The 22,667-nt window shown below is 43.3% G+C and overlaps 1 protein-coding gene across 1 annotated transcript in view; it reads left to right on the top strand.

Moving 5' to 3' along the window:
* JAK1 (Janus kinase 1) overlaps positions 1–22,667 on the top strand; it is a 121,777-nt gene that overhangs the window by 71,547 nt on the left and 27,563 nt on the right. The window contains exons 4-9 of the mRNA XM_037136240.2: positions 2,205–2,328; positions 9,680–9,833; positions 13,619–13,782; positions 15,474–15,813; positions 17,337–17,522; positions 21,100–21,257. Of these exons, the coding sequence (XP_036992135.2) occupies positions 2,205–2,328; positions 9,680–9,833; positions 13,619–13,782; positions 15,474–15,813; positions 17,337–17,522; positions 21,100–21,257 (1,126 nt within the window). The remainder of the gene's footprint in view (positions 1–2,204; positions 2,329–9,679; positions 9,834–13,618; positions 13,783–15,473; positions 15,814–17,336; positions 17,523–21,099; positions 21,258–22,667) is intronic.

Here is a 22,667-nt window from a genome sequence, read left to right as displayed (position 1 = left end):
CTGGCTTTAGATATCAGCTTTAAAATTCATAATTAGAAAAACAACTACACATAAATCAGTTCCTTTAAAATACTTTTTAAGGCAATGTGTTTTTTTTCTTTTTTCCCTTGAGATTTGGCTTATAGTGTTTGTGAGCAAGGATCGTTTGTGCAGAGTTGTGGGGCTGCAGAGGCAGATCGGGAGCTGCTGCTGCTGAAGGAGAGGAGAGATCCTGAGAGCCTGAGGACGGCCACAGCCCCTGGAGCCCCTGGAGCTCTGGGCTCAGGGCTCAGGGCCAGTCAGTTCGGGGCATCAGACCCTAAGCCCTGTCTGTGGAGAATGAGTGGTCTCTATTCTAACTGACTCAGGAGAATGTTACAAAAATTCATGAATTTTTAAAATGTCTGAATACAGGATGTGACACATTCTTGTAGCTCTCCTTATTATATAATAAGTGATGTTTGGGAGCAGTGTTGTTTTCTTCTATGTTTTTCACTATTACATGACAATTTTTTTTATTTTTAGCTCTCATTATTTCACATCCTCAATAGTTCTATTTTGGTTTGAATCCCCAACTTTGCATTTTACTAGATGAGTAACCCCAAGTCAGATTAAATCTCAAGAGGCAATAGTTTCTTTACTTGTAAAATGGCAGAAATAATACATAACTAGGTGTTAGGTGGATTTAAAGATAATAAATGTAGAGCGTGTTAGCCTGATGCTGGACACTTAGACAAATGTTAGTAATGCTATTATTATTCCATATTTTTATATTAAAACATCTCTTTGATATTCCTATTTACAAATACTAATGTTATTAGAATCAGACCTGTGATAGAATTAGAGTCAGATTCATGATTATAAATAAGTTATGCTTCAATACGGATGTGTATAAAGAAAGCAAGGCTAGGCTTCCAGGCCACTTCACAAAATCCAGTTTGTGAGTGAAAAACTATAGTATACCTGAAACGTCGTCCCAGTAATACTGGATCCAGAAGCCATTTGCCCTTGTTCTCAAGAGAGAATGCTGTTTGCAGCTTAGCTCCATCTTCTCTGTTAGAGAGAGGAGTGTAACTTCTGAAGGGGTAACTCCCAGGTAACTTGAGGGGCAGGGATTGAGGTGTGGTGTTCAGCAGAGACATTGCGATATCAGTGCACTTGTAACTTCTTTTGTTGTTGTTCAAGTAGAGTTGTCTGCATTTCCCTCCCACCACTCCCCCCAACCCAGCCATCCCTACCTCCCTCCCCTGATCCCACCTGCCCCTTGGTTTCAACTTCTTAACTCATCGTGCTCATTGGAGAGAGTCCCTGCTAGGTAGGCAGGGCTTGCAAGAGTCCCCATCGTTGTCTGTCTCACTTCAGGTGTCTGATTTGGGAAACAATGACCAGTTCCTGCATTTTTGGTTAAATTTACTGTACCTCAGTTTGAGGCCTGGTCACCCTGAAAATATCAGTCATTGGTGATTTTTTGTAATCATTTTCCTCCCTTCCTCACCTGCTTTTAGATTAAGGGGCTCAGAAGTGAGTGAAAGGGTATGCTTCTGGTTTCATAATCTCCCTTATCTTTTCTGTCCTTCTTGTACTGAAGGAAGCAGTTGGTGGGGGTGGGAGGGGGCAGCACAGGAGCTTATTGGACCACCTTTGTTAAGCACATACCTCCTTGTTGGTTGGTAATAAATTTTAATCACTGACAAAAATCACTTTGGTTATTTATTCCAGCACATAATTTCATGTGCTACTGCCAGGAACAGCTTTGCATGTTTAATGTATAATCACAGTATGTTAGGATTCTTGAAACTTTTTCTGTTGGACACAAATTGAGGACTTCTCAAACTCTAAGCATGTTTCTGACTGTTATTAGCAAGGTGAGCATCAGGCAGGGTCTGGGAACCTGTTAGGGGGCCTTTTGGAAGGCAGGATTTGGTAAGATGGTGTCATAGACACGCTAGTGAGAAATATCACGAGACATCGGTTTTAAAATGTTTTTAATGGTTTTCCAGGGGCTATAGTGCATATTCTTGGGGAGCCATACTTATTAAATATTATGATTAAAACTGCTTGATTGAACATGGTTGGAAGTCTTATTTGCCCTAAGAGGATATGAGTGTGACCTAGATTCTATTTGAATAAGAGAACTTTCTATCTTTGCATATGTCATATGTTGTAAACAGATAGCTAAATGTATCTGTCTTCAGTTTTTTGATATGTTCTTTACTTTTCCCCAGGTATCTCTCCTCTGTGTCATAACCTCTTTGCCCTGTATGACGAGAACACCAAGCTCTGGTATGCTCCAAATCACACCATCGCTGTCGATGACAAGACATCGCTCCGGCTCCATTACCGGATGAGGTATGTGTGCCTGCCTGGCTTTCTCATGCAGGGAGGGGCGGCAGTTAGCCTGGAGCCCTGAGTCACTTACCAAGAAACTATAATCATTTTTGTAATGTGTAAGCTTTTTATTTGCTTGGTATGAGAAACAACCTCTTCAGTATTTGGAATACAATTCATGATAATTTGATCACCTTCCTCTGCCACAGAATAGAAGTCATTATGATGCAGAGGATAGTTTGAATAGGATCAGTGGCATGTAGCAGAGTTTTTCAAATGGTGAGTCATGGTTATGAATTTAATTTAGTGAGTTGTGACCAGAATTTTTTTTCAAAGAAATAGGCAAGAATAGATAATGTCAGTATATATACATATCCTGAGAATGTTGTTTTTGGAAACTTTTGTTAGAGATATATAATACATATGTAGGTACTAGGCCATTGTGGGATAAAATATATTTCTTAATAAAAGTTGCTGCTAAAGAACTTGAGAAACACTGCTTGAAGTGGTATTCTGGAAATTCTAGGTTGGCCTTGCTCTCGGGGGTGGGGATGTTTGGATCCACTTGCTGGGGATTTTTGTCTAGTGGGCTGAGTTTTCTTCTGATGGGTGCTTGCCTTTTCTCCCATATCGTTGACCTTATTAACTGCACGTAGTCTCCCAGGCGGGCATAGGCAGTTAGTGCTTCATGGCAGAAGTCTCTAGTTTATAAGCATATTTGTTCTCTACCTAGAATTGAGAGTGTGGTTGTCAGATAGTAGTTAAGCTCAAGTTAAAGTGTATTTAGCAAAAGAGCTTATAAATAGGGTGGATACTCGTTGAAAAGGATCTTAACTAACATAGATGTGGTTAAATCAGTAGATTAGCTCAGATGCTGATGAAACTCAGGGACAGGCCAGAAAAGCCCTTGAGGATCAAAGAGGTTCTCCACAGTATCTTAGCTGCTGTCTCCTTTGGGGAGTCAGTAAAGTTGTTACCATTCTAGAAGGGCCTGTTTGTTGTTCTCAGTGGAAGCTGAACCAGGTTTACTTTTTTTTGATAGTCATCCTATGGCTGACTTTTCTCTTTTTTCCGTACTCACCCTAGGCTTCACTGTATGAGGAGAGAGGTATGCCATGTGAGATTTCATGCCCCAGATTTAGGGAAACATTCACCTTACCCAGCTGAACCTTCTGACTATATTTGGATTTGTTTTTCAAAGTGTAGTCTTGCATTTTGGGGCTGGCTATGTTGATCCAGCATTTAAACATGTACTTGCAGCTCTAGGAGGAAGGGGGCATGTCCTTGAGTTCTAGTTGTTGCCCTCTAGGTTTCATCTCTTGGCTTGAAATCTAGAATGGCAAAATTGGGACTTGGAAGAGACCTGAGTTGACCTAATTCAACTCTTCCAACTTTTCAGGGGGAAACTGAAGTGAACCTCCCAAAGGTCCTACAACTAGCGGGTCATCTGTTAGCACAGAGCCCTCTTGGAGGCATTTGTTTATATTGCTCGTGTGAATGTCTCACTATTAAAAGTTGTTTTTGCCTGCTCCCCAATCTGTTAGCTGCCAGGAAGTACACTGCTGTTTCATTTTTGGCACCTTGACTTTGTACCTGACATTGCTCTTCAACAGGATATTGCTTTGTTACCACAGGCTCTTTGAACTTGGGGAAAAAAAGATCCCACCCTAAGCTAAAATATTTGCATTACAACAACTACAAAAAATTTGAAACCTCATAATCTCACCACTAAAGAAGGTGTAATACGAAAATAAATGTTAGTGAATATTTCAGTGGACTCTCAGTTCTATTTTGGGAAATAATCTTGTACTTCAATTATAGTTTTCTGTTTTTTGATGATTTTGATAGTTACTGTTTTATAATATATTTTAATTAAGACAAGAATATTCTTTATTTCTTTTTAAGACATTTTTTTTCTAAATGAATTTCTTTATCCATTAGTAAAGTTCTCTGGAAACCTGAACTGCATTTGCTGTATAAAACATCTCTACATAAGCTTAGAATATACAGTCATCTGTAATATAATTTCCTCAACAATTTGCAAGGAAGGCATGTCTCTGATAGGTCTAGCTGTCTTTCTCTTCCTCCTTCCTTCCTGCATTATTCTTTCATGTCATCTGAAAAGGAATCTAGGAGCTACCATACTACATTTATTTATGTTATTCTTTATTTTTCCCATTAGCATGTTATAATGTTAGGATTAGTATTTGGCCCAAGTTCGATGACCACCTTCATAGTTAATTTTCAAAAGGATGTGGAATTTCTGTCTTCAGTGTAATTCCAGTTTTGTCTTACTAGGCCAAAATTAGGAAGATGTTGATTTTGGCTGTCACTGTTTTAACTTTTTGTTTTGTATTTTTGGTTTTGTTACCTTATTATATGGAAAGCTGTCAGCCTTTGACTGTAAGCAGTTTCTAGAGATCCAGCCTTGTTTTAGGCTCCCTCTGGCCTTAAGTGAGGTGGGGAAGCTGCATGTCATCTTTGATCTCATTGTCCTTACACTGTCTGAACATCTTGCCAAAAGACTTCCCAGCCAAAGCTGGTCCTGCAGGGCTGAGGCAGCAGCCTTGAAGAATGTCCTTGTCAGACGGATTGAAGGTTGCATTCTGCCCAGAGGGGATGTGTTGGGCCCTTGGCTCTAGCAGGTACAAGGACTGCTTCTCATAGAGACCCAGTGGCATGGAGAAGAAGAGGACCAGGGCCTGAACTGGTTCAGGGAAAATCTGTCTTCACTGCTTCTCTTCCGAGTAATTTCTCCATGCTTGAAGTCCTTTTTCCCTTTGTGTTAGGTACTTGGACATAATCGTGCTAGCACAGTTTATGCATATGGTATGTAATTCTCATTCTCTCATCTGTATCTTCATGCACTATCAAACAGAATATGCCTGTCCTGCCTGCCAATCTGTCAGAGCCCTACTTTGAACTTTTGTACAATGGAGTGCTGGGCCCATGGTGAGCATGCAAGAGCTCTTAGCTACTATCTTCGTCATCCTGTTTAGACTCTTGTACCTATTGCTTTCTGTGCTGAACTTCTTGTATTTCTCTAGTTACTGTGTGAATGACCAGAACGCTCCATTTTGGATTTTCCTCAGCGGTCAAAGGAGTTGGCCATGTATTTGTCCATTTTTCTTCTGCGCCAGTGTCAGAGTTTCCTGTGTCTTCTCAGCTGGTAGAGCTGGTTCACCTGTTACTTTCTGCCTGCCCTGGAGAACAGATCGCAGCCGAGTCTTCTGAGCCTGTGCTCCGCTCTGCCTTTGAAGAGCAGGCTCCCTGACCAGGGGAAGCATGATTGCCAGCCTTTTTATTGCTGATAGATACAGGCTTCTGTTATAGGCACCTGGTCCCGTGCCATGTAGGCAGGTTAGGGACAATATTGCCACTGTGGGTTATAGAGCATGTGGGCTTGGGGGATATGCAGTACTTTGTGTGTGCAAGTAAGAGACACCAAAGCCCACAGTCACTTAAAAAAGTTACATGTGTAGAGTCACTAGCAGTTTAAAAATGTTGAGTTTACTTTTTTAATCCTCATCTGCAGATATGTTCATTGATTTTAGAGAGAGAGGAAGGGAGGGAGGGAGAGAAACATCTATCATGTCAATTGCCTCTCATACAAGCCCTGACCAGGGATCGAACCTGCAGTCTCTTAGTGTGTGGGATGATGCTCCAACATACTGAGCCACTTGGTTGGGGCTGATTGTCTTTTTCAAGTAACTTTCTTATCTATTCTTTTCCTCTCCATGTTAATTTCTACTCCCTTAATTAGTTCATTCATTTGTTGTTAACTAATCCAGCAAGCATGTATTTAGCACTTGTTATCTGCCAGAAACTAGGGATTCCGTGGCGAATGAGACAAGTGAGGCCTCTACCCCCACAGAGCTCACAGCACTGTTGCCATAGCATGTGCTTGTCTCTTGGCCTCTGTCATTTCTTCCATGGGGCTGTCTTCCAGGGAGGTCCTGCCTCACATTAGCTTGCCTTGTGTTCTTCCCTCTGCCTGCTGTATATGGTCAAGGCTGTACAGCCTGGCATTTATTTATTCTGTCCCAGTTGCTTCCCCAGCCCTTTTTCCCCTTCCTGCCACATTCCTTGGCAGGAGAGGCCAGCTTCTCCCCCCTTGGTGTCCCTTTGGCACCTTATCCGATATCTAGGGACGCGTTATCTATTATGCACAGTGCCTAGGGCTCATGATATTATTAGGGACCCACAAAAGTGTTTTAATTTCATTTAAAATCAGTAAAATGTTACTATAATCCAGCAAGGATTATTTCATATTTATACTGACACAGGTAAAATATAACTTAATATTTTTGTGTGAAGGAAGGGAAAACTGTATGGGGTCCATGAAAGTCATGCTGTAGTCCTATTTATGAGAGGTGCCCTTTTATATGTTATTTTATTGTTGCTGTTGGAGTTGACTGGTTGCCCTGTGGCTGCATGGACAGGGGACCTCACCACGGGCAGGCCCTGAGCCTGAGAACCCTTTGTATCACAGGGCCTGGCATATGCTAGGCTATACAAATGAAGGTCAGTGACATGTGTTCTAGGTTAATGGCAGCTCTTTTTGAGGAGGCAGTTTTATTTATCGTCTCTATATACCATGGTTGTTTTTCATGAGCATGTCAAGGGAGAGAGACCCAGGCACCAGCTGAGTCTGTAGCCTAGAGATGGTCTTGATCAGCCTAGCATGAGCCAGGGTGATCAGGCCTTTCACACCTTCCAGAACTCCCCGTGTTTCTCTCACAGGTGGCAGCGCAAAGTGGCAGTTATGTGAGCAGTCTTGTAGTCTTAGGTCACCTAGCCTTTGGGAACCTCAGTTTTCCTCATCTGTAAATTAGAAACAATGAAATCTCCCTTCTATAGTTGATGTAAGGGTTAAGTACCATATAGTGCTTTTTAATTTAATTACAACATTACATGCTAGTACTTGTAGTAGTGTTCACTTATTTCTCCTGTTTTAAAACTCTACTTATTACAAGATAAACCATCAATTTAATAACAGCAATATGAGAAATAGGAAACACTGCCATATTAACTACACATCTTGGCTGCATGATGAGACTACAGATTTCAGAAACATGCCGGTCAGGATGGAGGTGTAGGTAGACGTGCTGTGCTTCCTCGCACAACCACAAGAAGGATCACAACTAAACTCAAAAAATACCCAGAAGTGCCAGGAAATTAACTGTACAGAAGTCCAACAACCTAGAATTTAAAGTAGCCAGATTTATCCAGATAGGTAGGAGGGGCATAGAAGGGGAGTCGGGGTGGAGAGGACATGGTGCGGCATGGAGCAGCAGCAGGGGTGGTGGAATGGGTGGTCCCACATGCACGTGTGGTGGATAAAAATATGGAGGGATACCTTGGGAGTGAATGATCCCAGCTGCAGGCCATACTGTGCAACTCGGGGTTTTAGCACTGGGAAGATAAAGCCTTATTACTTCTGGCTGTGAAAACCAGTGGTGGTTGAGACAATGGAAGAAATTGCTGGTTTGTCAAGAGAGTTCATTTAAAGGGCCCACAAAGTCTTAGAACATACGCAAACACACCCATTCTGGGAATCACCACCAGGGCGACAGCCAGAAGGGTGCCAGTAGCATATGGGAAGTGGGTAAAGTGACTGGAAATGGATCAAGTTCCAGGCAAGCCTCCAGAAGCCAGGCAGGGGCATTGTTACCTCTCCGACCCCTCCAGCCCCAACAGCCACAAAGCAGTGAAGTGGGTTGCCCACCCTGATGAAAACCTAAGGCTCCACCCCTCACAACATAACAGGTACACCAAGATAGGGAGTCCAAGCAGTTCTGCCTCAATGAAAGAACAGAACAAAACAAAACCCTGGAAAAAGAACTAAGCAAAACAGAGATAGCCAGCCCGTCAGATGCAGAGTTCAAAACACTGGTGATCAGGATGCTCAGAGAACTCACTGAGTATGGCAAACACATGATCGAAGAAATGAAGGCTACACTAAGTGAAACAAAGAAAAATCTACAGGGACACCAACAGTGAAGAAAAGGAAGCTGGGGTTTAAATCAACGATTTGGACCAGAAGGAGGAAATAAACAGTCAACCAGAACAGAAGAAACAAGAATTCAAAAAAACAAGGAGACAATAAGATGACTCTGGGACATTTCCAAAAGTGCCAACCTCCAAATCATAGGGATGCCAGAAAGAAAAGAGGAAGAGCAAGAAATTGAAGACTTATTTGAAAAAATAGTTAAAGAAAACTTCCCTAATTTTGCAAAGAAAATAGACATATACAAATTCAAGGAGCATGGAGAGTCCCAAAGTAGTTAGACCCAAAGAAGACCACACCAAGACACATCAATATTAAAATGCCAAGTTAAAGATAAAGAGAGAGTCTTAAAAGCAGCAAGAGAAAAGGCAGAGAGTTATCAACAAAGATGTTCCCATAGAATTGTCGGCTGATTTCTTAAACCTTGGAGGAAAGAAGGGACTGGTAAGAAGTAATTCCAAGTCATGAAAAGCAAGGACCTACACCCAAGATTGCTCTAGCCAGCAAAGCTCTCATTTAGAATGGAAGGGCAGATAAAGTGCTTCCCAGACAAGGTAAAGCTAAAGGAGTTCATCGTCACCAAGCCATTATTCCATGAAATGTTAAAGGGACTCACTTAAGAAAAAGATCAAAACTGAATAGTAAAATGACAACAAACTCACAACTATCAACAAAATCTAAAAAACAAACTAAGTAAACTACTCGAACAGGAACAGAATCATAGATATGGAGATCACATGGAGGGTTATTAGCTGGAAGAAGGAGGAGAATGGGAGAAAAGGTGCAGGGATTAAGCACCTAGTAGGTACAAAATAGATGGGGTGGTTAGTAATATAGGAAATAGAGAAGCCAAAGTACTTGTATGTACAACCTGTGGACATGAACTAATAATGGGGGGGGGTGACTTCTGGAGGCAATTTTTAAAATATACTTTAAAAAAATAAATCCTCAAAGATTTCAGAAATGTTAAAAATGTGAATGAAATTTATTGGATTCAAGGCAGGATGGCATTATTAAAGGCAGAGGGAGTTGCTGGGCTGGCATCTACTTCAGTCAGCAATGTTTCCTATTTAGGAAGACACAGTGAGAAGTTACAGGAGCTGTCTTTGTGATCTGAAAGAAGTCACTTTATCTTTCTGAGTCATAGACGGGGTTCTGGCAGGGCGCTTTGCACTGAGTGTTTTAAGACTGAAAAGAGAATGACCTTGTAAGCAAAGAAGTACTACAGGTGAAAGGTCTGTCTCTTAGTGTCTCAGGGAAGGTTAGCCCCTGGCACTGATAACTCCAGGTTGAACCGGGACACTTCTCCCACACATTTGAAGGTCATTGTTCCCACAATTGACATATTTTTCTGGGTTCCAGGTTTTATTTTACCAACTGGCACGGGACCAATGATAATGAACAGTCGGTATGGCGACATTCTCCAAAGAAGCAGAAAAATGGCTATGAGAAAAAAAAAGTTCCTGATGCAACCCCTCTCCTTGACGCCAGCTCTCTGGAATATCTGTTTGCTCAGGTAAGAAGTTTGGGGCCAGGAGGTCCTGGCGTTCATGGAATGGATGAGGCATTCATTGTAGGGTTCAGATTTCCTGGTGCAGCTGGACTTGGTGGTAGCTAGGATGCTCTATGGTCTCTTTTGTGGGCAGTTCTTGCCACCCATGGACTTGCCCCAAGTGAGGATGAGGAACGCTGTTCCAGGGGACTGTTTATCCATCCCACTGTGGGTTTTCCAGGCTTCACTTCCCCATCCCCTTCTTTTCCCCTTCACCTCCTACCATTTTACTTCTCATCTTCAGCCTTCCATGGAGAGAGCAGAGGGGAGCTGTAAGCAAGGGAAGGTGTAGTTCCATGGGGCTAATGAAGAGATGGCCACTCTGAGTCACAGTGGTGATAGAAAGATTAAGCACTGCAAAAAAGCCAGAAGAGCAGTTGGAGTCATTGAAATCACATTACCCTGAGATATTGCACACACATACACACACAGCATTTTTGTGTATATGTTTTCTGATTTCACCAGAAATACGCATAGATGCATATTATGCACTATGTAGTTTTTGGAAACATCTTATTGTTCACATCATTTTATAAATTGCTTTTTTATTCATCTTATCATTGGTCCTTCAAATGCCAATTTAAAATATAGGTCTTTGTTATTTTAATGACTTCATAATAATCTGCTTATTCAGCAAATACTTCCTAAGTATGCATGTACTCTTTGCTGCAGGTACTGTGAACAAGACAGACACGGTCTCTGCAAGCGTCAGATGCACAGTCAGAGTGGGCAAACAGAAAACCAGCCTGCAAATAAAAATACACAGGTCTACATAGGAAGTTGTGGGAAGTGCTATGAAGGAGAAAGGCTTTGTGACAGAGAATATGGGGAGGGGTATGTGTGGGGAGACCTGACTTGAAGTTGTTTGACTAGAAAAGGCCTCTCTAAAGAATAAAAGGAGTCAGCGATTCTGAGGGAGGAATGGGGAAAGAATTTCTTCTGTGTAGAGCAGAGCTTTTAACAGCAGCACTACTGACCTTTTAGGTTGGATAATTTTTCGTTGAGAGGGAGCGCACTCTCTCATGTGGGGTATTTACACACACTGTGGGCCTCCACTTGTGAGATGAGACGCAGTAGCACTGTCCTCCCAGTCCTGACAACCAAAAATGTCTCTAGATATTACCAGATATCCTCTCAGGGCAGAGTATCCCTTCAGGGGCAAAATGTCCCCTGTTGAAAACACCTAATACGGAGGGGACAGGATGTGGGAAGGCCCCGAGGTAAGTAAGTCCTGAGAGGACAGTCAGGAGGGTGATGGGAATGAGACAGGCGAGGCAGACCAGGGCAGATGACACAGAACCTTGTTTGAACTGGCAAGGGGTCATGTATTCACGCACGCTAAGTGCAGTGAAAGCTGTTTGGAGGGTTTGATCTGATTTACGTTGGAAGTCAAGGGTGATTCTTCTTGATGTATAAAAGTAGACTGGAAAAAAGTAGACTGTACTCTTGCTGCAGCCAAGAGTACACTTCAGCTGAGAAGGTGCTGTCATTGGTCCAGGTGAGAGAACAGGCTGGTTTGGCGTTAGTGCGTAAAAGTGGAGTTAGAGAAAAATGGATGGCTCTCTGCTTACTTTTGGAGGTAAAATTACTGTTTTACTGATCGGTTGGATGTGGAAGGGGAGGGAATTGGAAGAGTCAAAGATGATTTGAGATTTCTGTTTTGGACAATGTTTGATGGACACTGGGAAGGCTGAGAGGAAGTGGTGGGAATTGGGTGTCTCCTTTTGGAGATGCCCAAGAGGCACACAGGTGGAGATTTTGGATAGGCAGCTGAGTGTGACGAGGAGGAATCCACAGGAGAACCATCATTTACTTAACTAGTGTCTCGTTCATGGGCATCTTTATTTTTTTTTCACATTTTTCCTGCTGTGCCATCACTGTTAGAGGCTATCTGAGTCATCTCACACGTACATGCTTATGTGTCGTGTGTTGTTACCTCCTTAGAACCTACTTTCGTACTCGTCACAGTGTGTCACAGTGACGTCCCACTGCGTGGGTTTCATTCCCCATCCCATGCATATAACAGGAATGTGCAGCCCTGGGCAAAACTGTTGAAAAAATGAACTGACCGTTTTCAGATTGGTCTTTTGAAATCAGCCTCCCAGTTGTGTATATTCATAACTGAGATGTATACTTTTACCTTGGTGGGGAGAGGAAGTGTAAAGGAAGAGTGTGGCATGTGTTAGGAGTAAAGTCTTGCACTGGAAGGTCAGATCCCAGAATGAGTTACTTGAGGTTTACAGTGGTGCTCACAGAGAAATCACAGCCAGGCAAATTAGTTGCGGCTCCTGTTCTGCTCTTTGTACGATACTGGCAGAGGTGATTGTCATTGGTCCTCAGTAGTTTACGGAAGTGGTCAGTGTCTTTCTCTTACCTGAGAGAGAGAAGAAGTCCTGTCTTGGAAAGAAGGGGAACTGCAGTGGTGTGAACCCTCCATCCAAACCCACTAAAGCCAAGTCCCTTCAGGGAAAGTGAGTGGCTTACTTACGTGGGAACACCACCCCCGGGCATTATGTCTGCTTCTGCTTAAGCCAGAGAAAGGCTAAAGCTTCCCAGTCCTCAGAGTAGTGTGTGTGCTAGGTGGTAAAGCCTGAGTGTGGCCGTGGCACGGTGTGGAAGAACTGCAGCCTTGGAGTCACTTGTAAGTCTGACTGTCCACCCCACCACTCACTAGGGCCCTGGCCTCCATGCCATGCTGTGTTTTTACTTGGCTCTGTTTTTGATAACTACCTGGTGTTTTATATTTCCTTTTGTTTCTCCTTTCTTCTTAGAATGGAATCTCCATGAGGTCAGCGATGTAGTTTGGTTTACTACTGTATCCCTACAGCTAAGATAACATCTGACCTGTAATTGGTTCTAAGTGTTCAGTAATTACCAAATGAATGAATGAAGTTATTTAACCTTTGGTGCCTTAGATTTCTTATTTGTTAAGTAGAGGTGCTGATGTTAGCATCTACCTCACAGGTCTGTTGTGAAGTTCAAACGAAATAGTAAATGAAAGGAACCTAGCATGTGTCTAGCACTAAGGTTAGTTTGATAAAAGGGAGCTGGCATTGACATTGTCTTCATTACCCTGTACAAGGCAGGTGGTAGGTATTGCTTTTTGGTTTTATTTTTGTTTTTGAAGCTTTCATTGGCTTTTGGAATACTGGGCACCTCCCAGCAGTGAGTGGGTGTATTTTGTGATACATTTCACTACTGGAAACAAACAGCAGATGTTGAAAAAACTTAACAGGTGGTAGTGATGCATGGTAGAATGTGGATTCCTTCCTGTTTCTCTAAATATACAGCAGGGTGAGGAATGGTGCTCAGTCAGTCATATACCCAGTTCCTAGACAGGGATATCTTGGTACATGTTTGTGGAATTAGTGAACAATCAAACTCCAGCCAGCTGTCACCTTCCCTTGCCCTGCTGCAGCCCAAGCCTGGTACATGCTACCATTTACCATTTATGTGGTAAGCCTGCTAAAGGGGCTTCATGTCTTCATTCTGTTCACCAGGACCTAGCATGTGTTCATTCACTATTTGTTAAATGAATGAATTAATCTGGGGAGAAAAATCCCCTGAGCCCCTCCATACCCAGCTCTTGAGAAAGAGCTGTGGTGTCAGAGAAACTGTCAGGCTCGTTTGTCTCTTTGCTGGGTAGCAAGCACCTCCCTGTGTGGAGAACCTTCCTCTCAAAATCAGAAACATGGGTAGACTCTTGAAATCTAAGTGGTGGTTCATTTCTTCTCACTTCTGCTCCAAAGGGACAGTACGATTTGGTCAAATGCCTGGCTCCCATTCGAGACCCCAAGACTGAGCAGGATGGGCACGACATCGAGAATGAGTGTCTGGGCATGGCCGTCCTGGCCATCTCCCACTATGCCATGATGAAGAAGATGCAGCTGCCAGAACTCCCCAAGGACATCAGGTGAACCTTTATTCTGGCTGAAGAATTGATTGTGGGAATGCCGTTATTTTTATAGGTTCTTGCCCATCTCAGTTTAATCACTGCCAGCTTTTGGCTGACCCCCTCCTCTCTCTAGACATTTTTTTAGAATGTCTGTAAAAGGTAGCACAATTATGATTGTGCCCTGATTTTAAATGTTGGTTAAGGACCTCAGAAATTCATACTAGGGTGAATGTTCTTGGCTGGGGATGCCAATCAAATTAGTAGCCCCCATGCCCCCCCCTTCCCTTTCTGCCCATGGTATGCCTTGCTTTCTGTTACTGCACTTTTTCCTTTTGTGCTGGGCCCATCTGAAAATCCTTCTCAGTATATCTCTACAGGTAGCTACTACCATCCCTGGCCGGAACGAGGGTTCACTAGAGAGCTGTTAATTTTGGTGGGAAGGATGATCAGCTGTTATCTTAAGGAAATTATATTTACTTAAAATATCTGTTGTGATCAAGTTTTTGTGAAGAAACATTCAGTCTGTGTAATTTCCACGCACCTATGTAATACAATATTTTTTCAATGAACTGTTGATGATTGTCACAAATGACCATCTCATTGTGAAGAGGACATGTGTAGCTGTAATATTTCTGATAGGTGGCATATATCTCCTCATAGGTTACTTCTTGTATCTGTTTGTATTTCCTTTGCCCTTGACCAGAGTCTGGAGCAGATCATGGGCTGCTCCTCAGTAATGCAGGGACTGATTAAATACATGCTGTATTGCTACTTTCTCTCTCCCTTTTTTCCTGTGGCTTTGGCTCTGGGCACCTCTTCTTTATTTTTTCAAAAGGCTAACAACTCTTCTCTGATCTTCCTCTCCATTACGTTAACCTAAAAATATGTGTGTGTGTGTGTGTAATATTTGTTGGGGATAAATTCTGAATGCCAAAATTTCCACTCTTTTGAAACTGTTAATGCAGGGATTACCCTGTGTCAGGTGCTGTCTCGGCCTAGGAATGATGGGTGCACTGGTCTTCCCACTTGGCTGGCCCCAGCGGAAATGCTCTTTTTTTCATGGGTTTTCTTATTCTCTTTAATACTGGCTCCTGTTTTAGCAGTTCGAGATTCTGTTAATCATAGGGACTTTCTCCTTAAGCCCCCCGATGGGTAATAATTTTTTAGGTTGTTTATTGGGACATCTCCCAAAGCAAACACTAATAAGTCTTTTGTATTGAATTAGCTTTTATGTCTTTTGCCCATATCTAATAAAAACATGTGATCTTTATAGAAAAATTATGAACAGACATATAACTAGAACATAACAATTCACCTATAATCACTCTTGACACCTTTGACCACTTGTGAACTGATGCTGAAACACAGTGTCAGTGTGTTTATGTGACATTCACAGGAACAGTGGCACTAGCCAGCAAAAACATAGGTGAGTCAATTTGGCTGCCTACCTTTGTGATTCATAAAATTAGATGATATCATAGGAATTCCCATTTCATAAAACCTGAGGCACATGGACTTTCCTGTGCTCTTTCAGTCCCTGTTGACCTCCCCCTCCTGATGGTTGTCCACCTCAGTGCTTGCTCCATCTAACTGAGCCTTTCTCACCTGGCAACACACGGAAGGACGATTCATAGGCTGAGCTTTGTTTCTCAGCTGTGCTCTGCTAACCTCTTTGTGAAAAAAAGATTCGTTGTTTTTTTTTCTCTTAGCTACAAGCGATATATTCCAGAAACGTTGAATAAGTCCATCAGACAGAGGAACCTTCTTACCAGGATGCGGATAAATAATGTTTTCAAGGATTTCCTAAAGGAGTTTAACAACAAGACCATTTGTGACAGTAGCGTGTCCACACATGACCTGAAGGTGAAATACCTGGCTACCTTGGAAACTTTGACAAAACATTATGGTGCTGAAATATTTGAGACTTCCATGTTATTGATTTCATCAGAAAACGAGATGAACTGGTTTCATCCAAATGACAGTGGGAATGTTCTCTATGAAGTGATGGTAACCGGAAATCTTGGAATCCAGTGGAGGCAGAAACCAAATGTAAGTGGCAGGAGGGGCCTGGTCAGAACAGAGCACCCTGGGCCACATGGTGTGCTCGTGAGTCCCATTGGAATTTTCTGTGTGTGTACTCGTCACCCCGTCGGCTGGGTTTGCCTGGGGTGGGGGTCATGTAGCATTCCTCTTTTACTGCATCCATGTACCAGTAGATCTAAATAAACATTTATTAAGTTTTAAAGGGAAATAGGGAAATATAACTTATGTAACGTGGGATAATATAATAACAGACATTTCCTGAGTGCGTACTATACCAAGTACATTTCAAACCATTTTACATGTATTGACTAATTTATTCCTCAAAAACGAAACACAAAAACCCTTCAGGGGAATGCTGTCATTATCTCTATTTTATAGATGAACACAGAGGCACAGAGAAGTTAAACTCATACAGGGTCATAACTAATAAGTGATTATACCAAGAATTGAACTTAGGCCTCTGGTTCCTATGAAGAAGGGTAGTTGATTTTTTAATTTGAAGCTTCTTTTTGAAGTGTTTGTTGAATGAGGCAGTAGAGCAGAGTGGTTTCAAAGCATGGATTTTAAATCTAAATAGACCTGTTGAAATCCTAGCTTCACTATTTATAGTTACCTGGCCTTGGGAGGCTTACTTCACCTCTATTAGCCACGTATTTATCAGTAAAATGTATATGTGATAGCGTTGTTGAGAGAACTGAATGTCATTTAGTGCAGAGCCTGGCATGTAATATATGTTCAATTAGTTATTATAGCTGCTATCATCATCACCATCATTATTGCAAATAATAATGTTGAAGGTGAGATTCATTTTCTCTTGTTTCATTCTCTTGCTTAAGTAACAATGCCTAATATTTAACTGAGTGCCTGCTATGTAGTTAGTACTTTGGTACTCTCCACTTACCTGATACTCAAAGTGTATTGTGAAGGTGTAAGATCTCTTCTTCATGGATGAGGAAGTGGAGGTACAAAGAGGTAAACTAGTAACTTGCAGAGGTGGGATCTTAACCCAGATCTCTAGTCTGCAGGACTCATGCTGCACAAAGTACCTAAACTTGTGCAGACCTCTGTGACCCCTAAATTATTCACCTTCTGTTGAAAATTTTCACTTGAATGTTGTTATGAAATCAAGAAAGCCCATGTTCTGTCCAGTCATATATGGGAAGACCATGTTCTCTGCCTGTGTTGAAGCACACACGTCCAGAAGCAAGGGGGCATGACTGTAGTCACACATCTAGTGTGCAGTTATTTTCCTTTCTGAGTTTGCTTGTATGTCATGGATTATGTAAAGTGTTTAGTCACTGAGTTCTTATGGTCTGCTCCAGGCACAAGACTCCAGTCTTCCTTGATAGGACCCAAACCTGTGATCTTAAGCCCATGGTTCCACCTCTCCCAATTCCCCCACGAATCCAGGCACACTGGTTTTCTCCTCCTTGGATGCAGGCCCTGTAGTGGTTTCCTGTGATTGACCTTATGACAGTAGGAAATGAGGAAACCAGTTCAACTCTTGTCACTTTTTTGCATGTTGTCAGGTTGTTTCTGTTGAAAAGGAAAAAAATAAACTGAAACGGAAAAAACTGGAAAATAAACACAAGAAGGATGAGGAGAAAAACAAAATCCGGGAAGAGTGGAACAATTTTTCTTACTTTCCTGAAATTACTCATATTGTAATCAAGGAGTCTGTGGTCAGCATTAATAAGCAGGACAATAAAAAAATGGTAAGTGTGCACCAGAAGCTGTTTGGTCTGGGTCTGGTGGTGAGAGAGAGTTTGGCGGGGGGCAGTTACACAGCGCAGCACATGTTTTTCAGGGTTCCTGTCCCAAAGAAAAAAACCGATGACTATCAACTATCTTATTTAAGCCCAAAACTTCCTATTGCTGACATTGACATTATCAGTAGTCAGTTGTTGTTAACTTGTTACACTCCAGGGCGTTTTTTGGTCTTGCAAATGTCTATCTGCTTCAGCATTTGCTGCCCTCCCAAAGATATTTCAGCATCAGTATTTAATTCACAAAATTTAGTGGATTTGAAGGAAAAGAAGACCAGTGAGTGTCAGCGTGTTCCCCCCAGGCCTCCCGAATGCTTTCTGCAGTTAGGTGGGTCATCTGGAGCGAGGTCGGTGGGAAGCCCCGCTTTGCACTCCAGCAGACTGTGAGGCCTGTGGCTGGGGCCACGGTGGTCGTCCTCATCGTGGTGTCAGGCACACCCAAGTGACTCTGGGACAGAGGAAGTCTGCTCAATCTCACTTCCTCTCTTTTGGTATCACTTGAGGACATAATCTAGACAGGCAGGCCAGTTTGGCAGGGGAAGTGGGCGCCCTGCCAAAATATACATGCTTGTGGCAGGGAAGTCACGGCTGATGAGCTGTGAGAGCACAGGCCAGGGAGGCAGGGTACGCTCTCAATGTGAAGATAGTCAGCACTCGGCAGACGCCACGTTCTGCCAGAAATTTGGCAAATAGTGCTGGGAAGAGTCTGGTGTTATGGTTTAGGACAGACAGTCACCCTTTTACATGTAGAGTAACTTGTCCTTTTGGTGTTTCTTTCGGAAAGCAGTTTGGCTACATGTACTGAAACTCTTGAAATATTGATGTATTCCTCTGTTCAGGTGCCTGGGGATCTCGTCCCCAGAAACGGTGAGATCAGGCAGGGATCTGCAAACACGGATACTTATCCCAGTAGCATTTACAGTATCAAAATACTGAATATAGCCTAAATATACAAAAATAGAAGAGTGGGAAAATAAATCACCTAAGTAGTAGAATGTTATATAATACATTGATGAATTTTTTTAATAATCTGAAAAAATGCTATATAAGTGGAAGAGTGCAGATTATAAAAAACTACCTATAGAGTGATACCAATTTTGTTCAAAAAAACTTTGAAAATGTATGTATATACCTACACATGATCTCAGAAAAATAATAAAATATTATCAGTTATTATTTAGAGCAGGATTATGAGTGATTTTCATTTTCAAAACAATAAACATACATTAATTTCATCAGAAAACTGTGTTGAAAAATAAAGTGAAGGGAGACATATAAGTGCAGACAGATGTTAGTGGGAAGATAGAAAAATGAAAGGAGAAAATAAAAATGAATGTTACTAATTCAGCACATTGCAGACTTCAGTCTGTGCTGCAGTGCTGTGTCCCCATGATCTCACTTAGTCCGTACCAGCCTCTTAGACGTAGGACTTGCGGTTCCATGTCTTGTGGGGGATGCGACCATGGAGAGGAGCGGAGACCCGCACAGGGTCACGGAGGGAGTGAGTGGCAGCTCTGCCTGTGCTGCGTGGGTCTCCAGGACGCTCTCCTTCCCAGAGACTGTGCCGTGAGGGGCAGGTTGGCACATCTGTGACCTGGCTCTTTGACAGGGCCAGACCCTGCAGGCGTGTGGCAGAGGAGAAGCGGCCAGCTGGTACGGTTTTTGTGAGCCTGCCCTTGTCCTGTCCTGGCTGACAAAGTCAAGTCTGGCACCCAGCTGGTACATCTGTCATTTTAGTCAGAGCTCTCTTGGCCCACATGGGCCAGTGGCTCTGTGCCAAGCTATAGTGCTGTGTGGGGAGCAGGAGGAAGTTGGGGAAAACAAAAATACTTGATCCCCCCATTACTTTATTTCCGTACACAAACATTTGCTCTTACAACATGCCAGGCACTTCCCATTTTAAACACTTTACAAATGTTGGCTCTTTTTATTTTCATATTGACCCTATGAGATGGATATATGATTATCCCCATTATACAGAGGAGGAAACTGAGGCACAAAAGGTCAAGTAGCTTACACAGGTCACATAGCTAAACCATTTGATATTACCAGTATTTGACAAATTTTGACCTATAAAAACGATAATTACATATGCTTAAACATAAAAGCAAGGGGATGGAGATACTGAGACTTGAACCCAGATGAGCTTGCTCCAGGACCCGTGAGTCTGCAGTGCTTTCTCTTTTTTCTCTCACTCACCTGTCCCTTCACAGCCAAGGGCTTTCCAGCCTGGTCTTTCAGGAAAGCAAGATACTAGCATGTTATAAAATTATGTCTTGATTTATCTCCTCTCTGCATCTCCTTGATGTCTCCCATTTCCATTCACACTTCTCTCTCAGGGAGCTGGAGTGCTTATGTGGTCTCTCACATGGCTGGATGAGGGGAGACCCAAACCAGACCATTTGCTTCTCAGGCATCTGCAAGTGGGTGCCAGGTTACACCTGAAAAGAAGCACATTTAGCACAGGGGCTCCTTCCTGAGTTGCCATCCCTGTGGTGGCCCTGCCCTCTCTTGACCTCGCTGGCTCACAGTCCCATAGCACGCTTCCCTTGGCATCAGAGCTCCCTGGACCTAGACCCCCTGACCTCTGTCCTTTCTTGTTGCTTATTTCTGCTCCCTTCCCCTTCACTGGTCTGGTTTTCTCTGTCACCAGCCTCCCTTTTTTCAGTTCTATGGAAAGAGTCTTACACTCAAGGGGTGTTTGTTCTTCTCTGGAGACTGAGGTGCTTTTCAATATTTTTGTGAGCCAGTGCCCTGAGCTTTCCACACCTTCCTTCCCCAGAAGATTTTCCCTGTTGACTCCATGACTCCTCCCAAATGGGCGCCTCTGCTCGGGGCTGAATGATCAAGAGAAAACAAACAATAAAACCTGTCTTCACCTCCAAGTGTTTTTCTGAGAACCTTCCTTCCATGGAAATTCCCTCCATCTTCTCCTCTTTTGCTTTTGCCTTTCCCACATTGAGTAGGATTTCTTGCCTCCTCTAAACCCTCAGAGGTCTCTGGACTTAGTCTAGCATTCTCATCCTGTGTTTGGCCATTTCTGAATTAAAACCAAAAGTTTCACCTGGACCAGCTGTGCATGAGAGGAAGCATCTGTGCTCTGCTGCCTTTTGTATAAAACAGGCATAATGCCTACTGAGTTGGTCACTGCTTAGTGCCAAGCCCAGCGAACCACTCACACACACCCTGCTCCGCCCATCCCCACTTTTATACCTCTGCCACTGTCATTCTGCTTGCTTTTCCATCTGGTGGGTGGCAGCTTCCTCACAGGGCTCCTGCCTACACAGCCCCCTTTCTCCTTCATCACACACAGACATACTGCACCTCTTCCAGTAGTTTTTAGATAATAGTGAGAAAGTGACAAACCGTCCAAATCCTGTAGAAATGCAAGGGGTGCAGGGACTGTTCACAAAAGCGGTTTCCCTTTGGGATCATGCCTTCCCCACTGTGTTTTACATCCCCGCTCCCTGCGCGCCTCCCGTGTGGTCAGATGATGTAACCACCGGCATCTCTTCTCTCTCGCCAGGAGCTGAAGCTCTCTTCCCACGAGGAAGCCTTGTCCTTCGTGTCCCTGGTAGATGGCTACTTTCGACTCACAGCAGACGCCCATCATTACCTCTGCACCGACGTGGCTCCCCCACTGATCGTCCACAACATACAGAATGGCTGTCACGGTCCGATCTGGTTGGTTCTGTCACCTTTTCAGATGCCCTTGTGAAAAGAACTCGTGTTTTAGTGATGGGGAGTGTGGCTCCTCAGACACAGGCACCATCAGTTGTTTGGGCAGGGGCCCACTGAGAATGTTTAGTGCTGACTTGGTGCCCTTTTCCGTCCTCACAGTTTGTTGGTGAGGCCTTCTGTCCTCTCTTACCTTGATTCTCACAGAAGCCCCTCACCTCTTCTCATTTATGTGGGTCTCCTCGTAGTTTAACAGCCCCTTGCTCTTCACAGCTGACTGGGAGGTGCTACACCTCCTAATTCCTTGCAGTGACAAATGTGGGTGATTCAAGAAAGATAGGAACAGGTCTCAAATCAGACATAGTCGTAAATAATGGAATCCTGAGTGTCCGATAAATCGTGGGGACAGTTAGGGTGGCCAACTCTTAGAGCTGGAAGGGGCCTTGCTGGATATTTTGTCCCTCCTTTGCCTCGGAACTGGTAGCATATGCTCAGATAGCTCTTGTGATGGGGTTCTCAGTACCACACGGGGCAGCCAACAGATCCCAGCCCTAACAAGTGTAGACGTACTCACCTTTCTGATCCGGAATTGGTTGCTTCTGTAACTTCTGCCTGCCCATTTGAGTTCTGTTCTTCGAAGGAACAGGGACTCAGTTTATTTGCCCTGATATATGACTTGCCCTTCAGGCAAAGAAAACAGCTGCTGTGTTTTTCCTCAGTTTCTCTTTCCAGGCCACAGGGTATCTGGGGAAGCATCTCTTCAGCTGCTTTCCAAGTGACACGGTTGCTGTCTTCTTTCCTATCCTAGTTACCCTGTGGACAGGCAGTTTGCTAGTGGGGTGAACCATGGCCCAGAGAGTCTCACAGACCTACAGGGAGATAGACACACGGAGAAGTACAGAGCAGCAAGGGGCTGAGCAGTGCGGAGAAGCATGTTCTTCAAATACCCCAACCACAGTTAGGCCTGCAGGGCCTGGCACTTGCTTTTCCCTGGGCCTGGAATGTCCTTCCTCCAGAATGTACACAGCCACCACTTCCTTCAGGTGTTACTCAAATCACCTTATCCCGGAAGTCTTCCCTGATCACCATGTATTAAATAACAATACCTCTTCCCCCTCTGCACCCTGCACCTCCTGGCTCCTTTACTCTGCTTTTGTTTTTCCTCAGTGGCGTTTATTACCTTTTGACATAACATGTTCATTTCCCTGTCAGTTTGTTTCTTGTTTGCCTACTTTTACCATCTAGAATATGAGCTCCTTACAGGCAGGGGCATTGCCTCCTTTGTTCTCTGCTTTTCCTCAGTGTCCAGAGCAGGGCCTGGCATATTGTAGGCCTTTCGTAAGCATTATTGACTGAGTGAATGTTCCCTGTTCTGTGGAGGGATTGAACCTCATTGCCTAAAAAGTCTTCTCAGAC

This window comes from Artibeus jamaicensis, unplaced genomic scaffold, assembly GCF_021234435.1.
Source record: "Artibeus jamaicensis isolate MK-2021 breed Jamaican fruit bat unplaced genomic scaffold, CSHL_Jam_final scaffold_1019, whole genome shotgun sequence".
NCBI classification, from domain to species: Eukaryota; Metazoa; Chordata; class Mammalia; order Chiroptera; family Phyllostomidae; genus Artibeus; species Artibeus jamaicensis.
This window is presented reverse-complemented; position numbering and strand designations above follow the sequence as displayed.